The sequence below is a fragment of the Ranitomeya imitator genome, chromosome 6, assembly GCF_032444005.1.
Source record: "Ranitomeya imitator isolate aRanImi1 chromosome 6, aRanImi1.pri, whole genome shotgun sequence".
In the NCBI taxonomy this organism is placed as follows: domain Eukaryota; kingdom Metazoa; phylum Chordata; class Amphibia; order Anura; family Dendrobatidae; genus Ranitomeya; species Ranitomeya imitator.
In genome coordinates, this window is record NC_091287.1 from 432532832 (window position 1) to 432546877 (window position 14046).

At 48.8% G+C, this 14046-nt stretch overlaps 1 protein-coding gene across 2 annotated transcripts in view; it reads right to left on the bottom strand.

Moving 5' to 3' along the window:
* The window catches only part of TMEM68 (transmembrane protein 68), a 32695-nt gene that overhangs the window by 11210 nt on the left and 7439 nt on the right, over positions 1 to 14046 (bottom strand). For both annotated transcript variants that reach the window (XM_069731362.1, XM_069731361.1), the window contains exons 3-4: positions 3819 to 4200; positions 305 to 472 (exon numbers count right to left, since the gene is read on the bottom strand). In XM_069731362.1, the coding sequence (XP_069587463.1) occupies positions 305 to 472; positions 3819 to 4200 (550 nt within the window). The remainder of the gene's footprint in view (positions 1 to 304; positions 473 to 3818; positions 4201 to 14046) is intronic.

A 14046-nucleotide genomic window follows, 5' to 3' on the forward strand; every position in this document is an offset into this window, starting at 1 on the left:
ACCTAGGCCTATATATTTGGGGTGCTTGACAGCACAAGAACATAATTAAGCAGAAGATGAAGAAAAAAAAAAACACAGGAGAACGCTGTATTATTAGGCTCTCGCTGACCTCCGTGCAGGCAGTAATGAATCACCATGTAAACCCCCATTACTGGCTTTCAGAGTAATTTAGTGAGACAGAGGCAGAGTGAGCCGGTCAGATGTGCCTTATCCGGAATAAATGACAGGTTTCCATGACTGGCTATAGATATAATAGTCGCTCATGCAGCAGATCGCTTACAAATACCACAGCATGATTACTTACCTGGTACTTTAAAAAGAAAGTGGTCCCCCACTGAGTGACAAGTCCTCCCTTTCAGGAGAATGACCTTTGCTACAAAATAATAGTAGTCTACAGGGAGCGCTCCATGATAATACACAATTAGCGCAGGCCCGTTCTCAGGGATTTTTTCCAAGCCGCAGATTTCATAGCCTGTGTAGAAAGAAAATAGAACACGTTCCATCATTTAGGAAAATGAGTCTCATCGGTAATCCGTGCAGTCAGAAATCAGGGACAAGGTCGCACATATAGGACCGTGATCGGTGTGCAGTGCACGGACTGGCAGGCGGCTCTCCTGATCCAAGTATGATAGATTCAGGCATTTCTATGCAGCTGTCACGCCTGGGTAGGGACAGCCGCCGGACAGTCCGGGCACTGCACATCTAGGTTCGCTTTATATGGCAGTCGGACTGCGCACTACCAGTGACAGCTATGAACACAGAAAAAAAGTATGACCACCGGTTTAAGCCTCAGTAAGATGTCCGTGCCACACTATCCATGCTCGGACTGGCGGCTGGTCTCCTGACCAACCCTGACAGCCTCATACAAGATCAGGCCAGGAGAGCCACAGTCGGTCTGTGCATCAAGGTAGATTCTGGTACCGTCTGAAAGAGGCTTCTGATCCATTGTCAGGTTTCACAATACAAACTTTTCACATTACTAAATAGATCTATTAAATCTAGTGAAGATGCTGTACGGACTTTGATAATCCACGTCAGAATGAAAGAAAAGTATTTTCTGAAAGTTGAACTCAATCTCAACTCCTTTAGCTGCTGCTGCAGAGATCTCACACTGCTCAGTACAAGCTGCAGCTGTCAGTCAGGCCAGGAGGCACATGGATTTTCAAAGTAAATACACCAGCCTCATCAGTTCTAAGGGGTGTGTAATAACGTCTGCAGTTTGTATTGTAACATCTGTTAAGAGATTCTCTTTAACAATAGTTACACATTTATCAACTTCCAAATACAAAAATCAAAAAATGAAATCACGTGAAGTATTATACATTGATAATCCAGAGAGTGAGGGGTTAATAGATCAGTGGGGGTCCAGCACTAGAATGGAGGACCTCTGCAAGTCTATACAACCCTATGTAAAGGGGTACAGAAACTGCAGAGGGAATAGATGGGCGTCGGTACTTGCAAAAAAGTGAGATAGAGATATATTTTACTACAGTAGGTCATTCTTTATTTGATAAAGCATTGAAAGACCCTTAAAACACTTAAATTACTGTAGCTAAAAATCAAGTCTTTATTCGGTCCGGTCAAAAAACATAACAAGTGTATAGTGGTAACGAACAGAATAGCAGGGTTAATTTAAAAATTCCGTAAAAAACAAAAAGGATTGCAAGTGTATGGTGAAGGCCCATTTACACTGGATTCCTAGAAATGCATCTGAACCAGCTGCTGATCACACGATGAACAGACAAAACACTCAATCATTGGGTGAAGAGTGAAATGATCATGTTCTGCTGCACAAAAAATAAGCTCAGTGTAAACAAGACCTGTGCTGCCGAGAACAACTGCAGCCTATTTGCACTGAATAATCTGCTACTGATCACTTCAAAATGGTACAGGACTGGGTCAGCCTGTGTAAACAGGTCACTAAATGTCCGCTAATGGGTAACCATGTTGGTAGTCAGTGGTTATTAAAGGTAAACTGTTATCAGGTTTTTGCTTTGTAATCTCAGCATGATGTAGGGGCAGAGACTAACTCCAGTGATGTGTCACTTACTGGACTGTGCATTGTTGTGTCAATAAAATCAATGTAATTTTCCCTTTATCAGCAGGAAATTATCACTAGAGGACTAGGTGTCTTGTGCCTCCTAGTCAACTGCTGCTTGTAGCCCCGCCGCCACCACGGATTAGCAGCTTTCTGGCAATGTACAGTGTACACAGCAAGCTGCCCATCAGTGGTGTGTGGGCTCAGCATTCAGAGACCCGGGAGATCTACAGCAGATAAAACAGTGATTGTATCAAATGACAGCATGTAGATAAGTGATACATCGATGTACTTAAGGTACCGTCACACTCAGCGACGCTGCAGCGATATAGACAACGAGCCGACCTAAACTAGATCACTGGAGCGTCGCTGTTTAGGTCGCTGTAGAGACGTCAAACACAGCAACTCCAGAACGATGCAGGAGTGATCCAGTGACGTAACGGCGACTCACTTATCGTTCTCGCTGGTTGTTAGCTCCATGTAAAACAGCCGGAGTGTTCCGATCCGACACACATCTAGGGGCCCTATGCTCGTTGCTGGCATCGTTGCTTTTGATGTCAAACATGACGATACACGCTGACCTGGCGACAAAATAAAGTTCTGGACTTCTAGCTACGACCAGCGATGGCACAGCGGGATCCAGATCGCTGCTGCGTGTCAAACACAACGAGATCGTTATCCAGGACGCTGCAACGTCACGGATTGGTGTCGTTCTCTTTGCAAAGTTGCTGAGTGTGACGGTACATTTAGGGTCTCAGCCGATACAGGCTACTGTTAGATAACATAGAAAAAGAATACCGACAGATTCCCTTTAAGTGACGCCAGCTGGCTACCCTAAATGGACCTCTACTTTCTAGCAATTTGTTCCTTTTTACGGTATGAAATTGTACAAAATAACCATATGAAGTTGCTGTGCCTAGTGCTTTTAAAGGGGTTTCCCAATTGATTGGATTTCCTTAGAACAGACTTATTACTGGATTGCTGGGAGTCAGACTCTCAGTGCCCCTACCAATTAGCAGTTTGTAGGGGCCAACAGAGCTCCAACAGGCGTCATGTCCCCTCATACACAGCTCGGGACTATTAGGAGCTACTGTGCTAGATAATACAGCTTCTTTTTATTCAAGGAAAAGGGACATTGGTGCAATGCCAATCTCTGCGGCAATAAAAAGTATATGACGGCACTGTGGCGCTCGCTGACCTCTGGCAAGTTTATCTTTTATTGTTCTTTGATCCCAATCATGTGTACGAGGGAAGTCTGGGCCAGTTAAGGGGAATCTGTCAGCAGGTTTTTGCTACCTCATCTGAGAGCAGTCTACTGGATGCAGAAGCTGTGACATTTCTTATATGCAGCAGAGCTGAGAATGTGCCCCCGCCCACACCAGGCCGTGTATGTACACTGTCTATTGGCAGTGAGCTGCTTATCACAGGAGGGGTGGAGTCAGACGACTTGGCACGAGGCAGCTAGTCGCAGCAATGATAATGTCCTAGTGATGAAACCTTCAATATAAGTAAACAACAGCAGATAGCCTGATAAATGACACATCCCTAAATTCAGTCTGTTAACCCCTATCTCATGCTGTCCTCTGATTACATAGCAAAAATCTGCTGACAGATTCCCTTTAATGGTCTAATAGGCTCTTTGGTATACAATGATGTTCTCCTGAAGAATAAGTCATCCCCAGAACGCCAGGATTGATAGTACTTTGCCCACACTTTACAGTAAACCCAGATTCAACATCCACTACTGTTGTCATTACTGCTAACAAGCATTCATTTTTACCATGCCATATTGCAGCATGCCCATCCCAAAGTGTTGCCAATGTTTTCCGAGCGCCATCCCATATACTGTTGGAATATGCTTCTTTCAGTTCGTTTTTGCGCTTGTACACGTGGAGGAAAAGGATGGACAGGTAGAGAAAAATGACAATAATGAAGGGCAGAATGAATACTATGATTAGTGGTGTGAAGACCCACATCAGGTAGGCTAGGTAATTTAGATAATCCTCCAAATTGTCCAGCTCTAGCCAGTCCAGAAGGCTCTCCATGAGGCAGGACACATAGGCGGGAGATGGGCCCATGTCACATGAGCCGTCCTGAGCGAGCATCCTCAATGCTGAGCCTAAGGCACCGACAGGTACTCTCAGAGGCGTCCGTTCTCCATCCTAAAGCGAAAAACAAGAAAACATTTAGCGCAAACATACAGCCTTTTACAGGTTCTATCCAAACTTTACTGCTAAGTTATCAATTTTCTCCCAAAATTGCAGCTTAACGATGACAATAGTCATTGGAAGTAGGACAGCACTCATCATTCAGGCATTTACCAGCTCCTGATACATTTCAATATTATTATTTTGAAATACCCCCATTTTTACATGATTACAATCCAATGAAAGGATTTTTCTAAGAAAAAAAAAAAACACCCACAATTTGGTCATTCCTGCACAGAATGTCCAATCTCCATTAGCTTTATTTTAGCACTTTACCTCCCCTATATTTCCTAAGAGGCAGAGCCGTATCCATCTATCCCACTCGCAGCTCACACACTCCGCCACCTTTTGTGCACTGCACCATCCTGAGCCTCCTGTGCAGTCTCATGTCACCTATCATGTATTGTCCCGAGACTCTTCTGCAGTCAGACACTGGCACCACAGGCTCCGTGTACGATAGTGGAATGTAAGATGTGGATAACAGGATTTTTGGTTGCTTACCGTAAAATCTGTTTCTCAGAGCCTTGGGGGACACAGGAACCATGGGTGTATGCTGCTGCCACTAGGAGGCTGACACTATGCAAATAAAAAAGTTAGCTCCTCCTCTGCAGTATACAACCTACCGACAGGAAGTAGGATATTCAGTTAGTGAAAAAGCAGTAGGAGAAGCAACGTGTAAAAGAGAAAGAATAATAATAATAATAATAATAATATAATAATAATAAACTTTATCTACACAGCGCCAACAAATTCCACGGCGCTCCACAGATTAACAGTTTCAAACACTCAAAGAGTGTTCAAATAACTCAAACGTATACAGTAAACAGAGCTGTTCAACTTGGGAGGGTGCTGTGTCCCCCAATGAAGGCTCTGAGAAACAGATTTTACGGTAAGCAACCAAAAATCCTGTTTTCTCTATCACCTTTCATTGGGGGACACAGGAACCATGGGACGTCCCAAAGCAGTCCCTGGGGTGGGAAAAACAGACTTCCATCAGGTCCGAGGACTCACCACTGCCGCCTGCAGGATCCTTCTGCCCAGGCTGGAGTCCGCCGTAGTTCGGCGAAACGTGTGGATGAAAGACCAGGTTGCCGCTTTGCAAAGCCGTCGGCGAAAGCCCTGTGACGTACCGCACTGGAAGCGCCGACTGCCCGGGTAGAGTGAGCCTTTATCTCAAGAAGGGGCACTCTGTTCTTGACCCGGTAAGCTTCCAAATTGCCGTTCTGATCGAGCGAGCAATAGTCGCCTTGGAAGCCGGCAGGCCTCTACGCACGCTATCAGGGATGGCGAAAAGAGAATCCATCTTTCGGAAAGCGGCCGTGCTAGCCAGGGAGATCCTCACTGCCCTGACGAGGTCCAGCCTGTTCAACGATCGCTCCAGAGGATGAGTCGGAGCTGGACAAGAGGAAGGTAGAACGATGTCCTCGTTGAGGTGGAAAGATGAAAACCACCTCGAGAAAGGAAGGCAGAGGCTTGGGACCACCTTGTCCTGGTGGAAATCAAGAAAAGGAGGTCGGCAAGAAATGGCCGCCAACTCAAAAACGCGGCGGATCGAAGAGATGGAACTGAGAAAAGCCACCTTCCGAGATAGAACTGGCAGGGAAAACTCCCTGAGAGGCTCAAAAGGGGGGAACCCCTAAGAACAACCAACACAACCTTTAAATCCCACGAATCCACAGAGGCCCTGTACGGAGGGACAGTGTGGGCTACTCCTTGAAAGAAGGTCTTAACCTGCGGCTGAGAAGATAACGTCTTCTTAAAAGGAAGAAGAGCGCAGGAACCTGGCCCTTTAGGGAACTGAGAGCGAAGCCCGAATCCAGTCCGGCCTGAAGGAAAGCCAAATGGAAGGCAGGGAAAAGGACATAGGTGAAAAGCGGTTGGGCTCGCATCAACAAAAGTAAGTCTTCCAGGTACGATAGTAGAACCTGGAAGACGACGAAGGCTTCCTAGCCTGTATTATAGTGTGACTCATCCGGGCCGAAAGGCCGGACGCTCTAGAACTGTGGAGTCCACAGCCATGCCGTTAAACAGAGCGACCGATAATTCGGGTGGCAGATCGGACCCTGGGGGCCAGAGCGTAGACGCCCACTGCGGGAGGGTCGCGAGATCTGGAGACGAACCAAAGGAACCTGCCTGTTCCTTCGGGATGCAGAGAGGTCCACGTCCGGAGTCCCCCATCGAAGACAAATCTGATGGAAGACCTCCTGATGCAAGGACCATCACCCTGCCGCGAGACCCTCGCGGCTGCGGAAGTCGGCGGCCCAATTGTCCATGCCGGGGATATGCACCGTGTATATCACCGGAACCGTTGCCTCTGCCCAGAGGAGGATCTTGGATACCTCGGCCATGGAGCTCCGAGTCCCCCCTTTATGGTTGACATATGCCACCGCCATGGCATTGTAGACCCCTGAGAATCCTTTCCTAGTGACGAGGGAAGAGAAAGATGGCCCGAAGCTCGAGGACGTTGATCAGCGGAGGAGACTCCTGCGCCGACCAATGACCCCAAACAGTCAGGTGGCGAAACACAGCGCCCCAGCCAAGCAGGCTGGCGTCCGTCGTCACCACCTGCCAAAGAACTGGAAGGAAGGACATGCCCTGGGAGATGAGAGGTGACGTCAGCCACCAGTTGAGGGACCCTTGACTCGGGGAGAGAGTCAGATCGGACGATCCAGGGACAAGACAGCCCTATCCCACTGTGACAGAATGGCCTGCTAAAGAGGTCGAGAGCGAAATTGGGCAAAGGGAATTGCTTCGAACGTCACTACCATCCTCCCCAGAACCTTCATGGCCGGTCAGAAGAAGGGAAGCCGAGGACCCTAAAGCAAGCGTACATCCCGATGAAGGATGGATCTCTTGTCCTCGGGAAGGAAGACTTTGGTCTGACGAGTGTCAAAGAGCATGCCCAGAAAAACGAGGCGCTGGGAAGCAACAAGACAGGATTTCTTCTTGTTGACGAGCCACCCGAAGCGGACTAGAGGACAATGGACAGGCTCTGGTGAGCCTGAGAAAAAGGGGACGGAGCCTTGAAGAGGATGTCGCCGAGGTACGGAAAAAATAATAAGCCCCTGACCATCAAGATGGCTATCAGCGCTGCCATGGTCTTCGTGCAAACCCTGGAAGCGGTTGCGAGAACGAACGGCAGGGTGAAGATCCAGAATGGGACAAAACGTGCCTTTTTTTTTTTTCTTTTCTTTCGGTACCACAAAAGATTGGAATAGAAACCAGTGAACCGTTCTTTTTCTGGGACGGGAACTATTACTCTGGCTTTGAGGAGAGAAGCGATGGCTGCGAAGAAACCCGGAACTAGAACGGGGACTCTTGGGGTCGGGATCCGAAGAAACGATCCCTGGGTTGTGAAACGAACTCTATTTTGTATCCCGAGGATACAACTTCCCTGACCCATGCGTCCTCTGCTGAGGAGATCCAGACATCCGTGAAGAAGAGAAAGCCGCCCATCCTGGGAAGTGGGCTGGGGTCTTGCTGTGAGTCATGCCGAGGTGGATCCTCCAGTCCTAGACCTGGAGGATCTACCCTGGAAGTAGCGAGAGCGCCAGGAAGGCGTGCGTCTAAAGGAAACCGTCTTCTACTCTTGACGTGCCTGTGGCCTCTGTTGCTGCGGGGAAAAGGAGTTTGACGCCACGAAGCGACGTAAAGGCCGAAAGGACCGAAATTGCCGTCTAGGAGGAGGGCGACGAGGTGTAGACTTGTGCCCCCGGTAGCGTCCTTAATGATTTGGCCCAACTTAGAACCAAAGAGACATGAATACTGAAAAAGGCAGGCTGGTAAGGGACTTTTTGAAGACAAATCCGCCTGTCAGGCCTTGAGCCAAACGGACCGACGGATGGCAACGGCATTGCTGGACACCTGAGCCGCAAAAGACGCGGCATCCAGGGAAGCGGAGACCAAATATTTACCCGCAGAATGCCCCGACGGAGTTGTGTGACCTATTTGGATATGGATATTGAAACCCAAGTGTAAGCAATGGCTGGGCAAAAATAGACGCAGCCGTTTCGAAGGCTGAGCTCGCAAAGGATTCTATGACTCTATAGTTAGAATCTTTCAGAGATGCTCCGCCAGATAGCGGGAGGACCGTGTTGGAGGACAGAGTCCAATTAGCGGTGAGCTCCAGAGAAAAGGGATATTAAAACGCCAAGGCACTTTCCTCTCTGAAAGCGACTGGTCGGATTCTTTTTCTCTCGTCAGGACCTCCTCGAATTCAGGGTGAGAAGCAAAGACCTTGGAAGGTGGCTTTGACCGTCTAAACGAAACCGCCTGATCCGCGCGTTCCGTAGAGGAATCTTTGATGCCACGGGTCTGGTTGATTGCTCCAATGAGGCTCTGAACCATATTCCTCATGTTAGCGATTTGGTCAGAATGCAGCTCCAAAACGTCCCTCTGAAGGTGCGTCCGAGAACGCCTCGCCTGACTCGGGGGAGAGGACCGGGAAGAAACTGACCGCTGAAATGGGCCGTGAGGCAAGATGGAACAGGAAGAGTAGTCGCAACGGCGCTCCCGTCTGGACCTCTTTAAGGCCTATCCTGGTAGGCTCAGACAGGGCTACTTGTAACCCGCTGGCTACCGCGGAGGTCTGCAAGGACAACCGATCCAGAACGGACACCGGGGTCTGGGATACCCTGGTGAGATCCGCCACAGATTGAGACAGAGAGGAAGCCCACCCTGGGATAGAGTCCTCACTCTCACTCGGGGCAGAGGGGGGAAGCCCTGAACGATGTGGGCTCGCTGCAGTCCTGATAGGTGGGAGAGGACTGACCTAAGGGGAACCTGCCCTTACAGGAGAGCACAAAAGGTGTTTGACTAAAGCAGAGGAAGGGTATCGGTCTGCAGTGCAGAGCTACTCACGGAAGATGTCCTGTGGATAGCTTCGGCTGTAGGAGGAGGCAGGTCCTGTAAGAAATCCCCGCTGGGTCCACACGCCGGGAGTGGTGTAAGGCCCCGCACTGTGAAGTCCGCAGCACGAGCCAAGAAGCGCCGAAAGCAGACGGCGCTGAAGCTGCACGATTGGGAGTACAAAGATGGCGCCGGCCGCAGTCTGTGCTGAGGCCAAGAGGAGTGGGCGGGGCTGTGTCGGAGTGAAGAGAGGGGAAGACGCGGGAGAAAAGCCCGCCGGAAAGAGGACGGGGGCGGAGCCATAACGCCGCACTAAACCCCGACAGAAGCCGGGACCTAAATTAGCCTCCGGTGGCCGGCGGGAATGGAAGCCACGGCGTGGAAGTCCTGCAAGGCTAGCCCACCCGACGGAGAGAGCGGGGGTTAGAGGCACTGCGCCGCGGTCTGTGCCTAGGCCAGGAGGAGTGGCCGGGGCTAAGCACCGGAGAGAAGGGGGAAAACGCGGGAGAAAGACCCGCTGGAAAGAGGATGGGGGCGGAGCCGTAACGCCGCACTAGGCCCCGACAGAAGCCGGGGCCTAAATTAGCCCCCGGTGGCCGGCGGAAAAGGTCCAGGCCCCGACCGAAGCCGGGGCCTGGATTTCCTGAGGGAAAGGAAGTGAGGAGATGCGGCGCCGGAAGTAGGCCCCAGAAGAAGCCGGGACCTAAATTAGAGGCCGGCGCCGCCGGAGAAGGGAACCGCGGCGCCGGAGCAGTGCGCCGCAGGGACTGAGTAGAGCGGCAGCCTGCCAAGGCCACCCGGGAAAGCGGAAGTGGCGGGGTCGCGGCGCCCGAAGTAGGCCCCGGCAGAAGCCGGGACCTAAATTAGAGGCCGGCGCCGCCGGAGAATCGCGGCGCCTGAGCGCCACAGAAAGTAAGTAGCACGGCATCCTGCCAAGGACACCGTGCAGACACAGGACGCATTGTGGCCGCCGAGCAGTGAGGCCGCAGGGGGGAGCGGAGCGGCAGCCTGCTAGGCTGTGACGCTGTAAGGGGAGACATTGTGACGAGCTGTGCGGCTGCAGGGAGAGCACTGCGGCCGCCAATGAAGGAGGTAGCTTAATAGGAAAATGAGATACTGCCCTTGTGGCTGTCCCTGGGACCCCTATAAAATAAACGCCATGAGAAAATCCGCATTTAGGGATTACTATGCCCCCACACTGCGAGGGAGGACCGGGGGACATCTGGAAATGGAGGGGAAATACTCACCTAAACATCCCACACCGTTACTAATCTGAGGGGAATGAGACGTCCACGGAGCTGTGATGGACGTCCTCGTCTCCTCCAACCGACAGGCTCTGGTAGGCGAGTGGGTGGGGGACGGAGCCAGGACCGGACTTCTGAGCACGCTTGTGTGCTAGGATCTTGGTCCTGGATAGGGATCTATGAGGATACGGGGTGGCAGTACACACCGTACTCATAGTCCGTATAGTGGGACTACAGGTGTGACTGTTCACCCTGTATCCCTCCGGAAAAAACCTGAAAGAAAACGACGCACATTGAGGTAGATAAGGGTCTAATGAAAGACCCGTGTCCACCTCCTACTGACACTAAGCTAAACTGAATATCCTACTTCCTGTCGGTAGGGTGTACACTGCAGAGGAGGAGCTAACTTTTTTATTTGCATAGTGTCAGCCTCCTAGTGGCAGCAGCATACACCCATGGTTCCTGTGTCCCCCAATGAAAGGCGATAGAGAAATCATTTTATCTGAGACCGTAGGACATTTTGGGGGGTACAATTATAGTAGATGTAATTCGCCAGCAGCTGGCTGGCATTGTTGCCTGTGGCTATGAGCGGCTGCAGGGACGCTGGCGGATCGTTCACACTTGCCTACTCTGGACCGTCACTTTCACGTACATGTTCTACCCATGTTTTCCAGATTGTAATGGCTACATGTTCTGTCCATTGCTCTTTTCTCATGTACGATTATTTTACTAAATTGTCTAATTTCGAGTCTGTTTGTGGATAAAAATCAACAATTCAAGTCAATGGTCTATGAAAGAACACAAGCCGCACACAGATGCCTGGTGTGTTGTATCAGTGCTGTTTAACCCCTTAGTGACAGAGCCAATTTGGTACTTAATGACCAGGCCAATTTTTGCAATTCTGACCACTGTCACTTTATGAGGTTATAACTCTGGAACGCTTCAACGGATCCCGCTGATTCTGAGATTGTTTTTTCGTGACATATTGTACTTCATGTTAGTGGTAACATTTCTTCGATATTACTTGCGATTATTTATGAAAAAAACGGAAATATGGCGAAAATTTTTAAAATTTTGCAATTTTCAAACTTTGTATTTTTATGCCCTTAAATCAGAGAGATATGTCATAAAAAATAGTTAATAAATAACATTTCCCACATGTCTACTTTACATCAGCACAATTTTGGAAACAAAATTTTTTTTTGTTAGGGAGTTATAAGGGTTAAAAGTTGACCAGCAATTTCTAATTTTTACAACACCATTTTTTTTTTAGGGACCACATCACATTTGAAGTCATTTTGAGGGGTCTATATGATAGAAAATAATGAAGTGTGACACCATTCTAAAAACTACACCCCTCAAGGTTCTCAAAACCACATTCAAGAAGTTTATTAACCCTTTACGTGCTTCACAGGAACTGAAACAATGTGGAAGGAAAAAATGAACATTTAACATTTTTTTGCAAACATCTTAATTCAGAACCATTTTTTTTATTTTCACAAGTGTAAAAACAGAAATGTAACCATAAATTTTGTTATGCAATTTCTCCTGAATACGCCAATACCCCATATGTGGGGGTAAACCACTGTTAGGGCGCACCGCAGAACTTAGAAGTGAAGGAGCGCCGTTTGACTTTTTCAATGCAGAATTGGCTGGAATTGAGATCGGACACCATGTCACATTTAGAGAGCCCCTGATGTACCTAAACAGTGGAAACTCCCCACAAGTGACACCATTTTGGAAACTAGACCCCTTAAGGAACTTATCTAGATGTGTGGCGAGCACTTTGAACCCCCATGTGCTTCACAGAAGTTTATAACGTAGAGCCGTGAAAATAAAAAATCGCTTTTGTTTACACAAAAATGATCTTTTTGCCCACAAATTCTTATTTTCACAAGGGTAACAGGAGAAATTAGACCACAAAAGTTGTTGTGCAATTTCTCCTGAGTACGCTGATACCCAATATGTGGGGGTAAACAACTGTTAGGGCGCACCGCAGAGCTTGGAAGAGAAGGAGTGCTGTTTTACTTTTTCAATGTAGAATTGGCTGGAATTGAGATTGGACGCCATGTCGCGTTTGGAGAGCCCCTGATGTGCCTAAACAGTGGAAACCCCCCACAAGTGACACCATTTTGGAAACTAGACCCCTTAAGGAACTTATCTAGATGTGTGGCGAGCACTTTGAACCCCCATGTGCTTCACAGAAGTTTATAACGTAGAGCCGTGAAAAAAAAAAATTGCATTTTTTCTACAAAAATGATCTTTTTGCCCACAAATTTTTATTTTCACAAGGGTAACAGGAGAAATTAGACCACAAAAGTTGTTGTGCAATTTCTCCTGAGTACGTCGATACCCAATATGTGGGGGTAAACCACTGTTTGGGCGCACCGCAGAGCTTGGAAGAGAAAGAGTGCCGTTTTACTTTTTCAATGTAGAATTGGCTGGAATTGAGATCGGACGCCATGTCGCGTTTGGAGAGCCCCTGATGTGCCTAAACAGTAGAAATCCCCCACAAGTGACCCCATTTTGGAAACTAGACCCCCCAAGGAACTTATCTAGATGTGTGGTGAGAACTTTGAATGCCCAAGTGCTTCACAGAAGTTTAGAATGCAGAGTTGTGAAAATAAAAAATATTTTTTTTTTCACAAAAAAGATTTTGTAGCCCCCAAGTTTTTATTTTCACAAGGGTAACAAGAGAAATTGGACCCCAGAAGTTGTTGTCCAATTTATCCCGAGTACGCTGATGCCCCATATGTGGGGGTAACCCACTGTTTGGGCGCACGGCAGAGCTCAGAAGGGAGGGAGCACCATTTGACTTTTTGAGCGCAAAATTGGCTGTCGTGTTTGGAGACCCCCTGATGTACCTAAACAGTGGAAACCCCCCAATTCTAGCTCCAACCCTAACCCCAACACACCCCTAACCCTAATCCCAACCTCATCCATAATCCTAATCACTAACCCTAACCATAATCACAACCCTTACCCCAAAACAACCCTAATGTCAACCCTAACCATAACCCTAATCAAAACCCTAAATCCAACACACCCCTAATCCTAATCTCAACCCTAACCTCAAACCTAACCCTAATCCCAATACACCCCTAATCACAATCCTAACCTTAACCCTAATCCCAAACCTAACCCTAATCCCAAGCCTAACCCTAATGCCAACCCTAACCCTAATACGAACCCTAATCCAAACCCTAACCCTAATCCCAGCTCTAACCCTAACTTTAGCCCCAACCCTAGCCCTAACTTTAGCCCCAACCCTAACCCTAGCCCTAGGGCTACTTTCACACTTGCGTCGTTTGGCATTCCGTCGCAATCCGTCGTTTTGGACAAGAAACGGATCCTGCAAATGTGCCCGCAGGATGCGTTTTTTGCCCATAGACTTGTATTGCCGACGGATCGTGACGGATGGCCACACGTCGCGTCCGTCGTGCACTGGATCAGTTGTGTTTTGGCGGAGCGTCGGCACAAAAAAACGTTCAATGAAACGTTTTTTTGTACGTCGCATCCGCCATTTCTGACCGCGCATGCGTGGCCGTAACTCCGCCCCCTCCTCCCCAGGACATAGATTGGGCAGCGGATGTGTTGAAAAACTACAGCTGCTGCCCACGTTGTGCACAATTTTCACAACGTGCGTCGGTATGTCGGGCCGACGCATTGCGACGGCCCCGTACCGACGTAAGTGTGAAAGAAGCCTAAC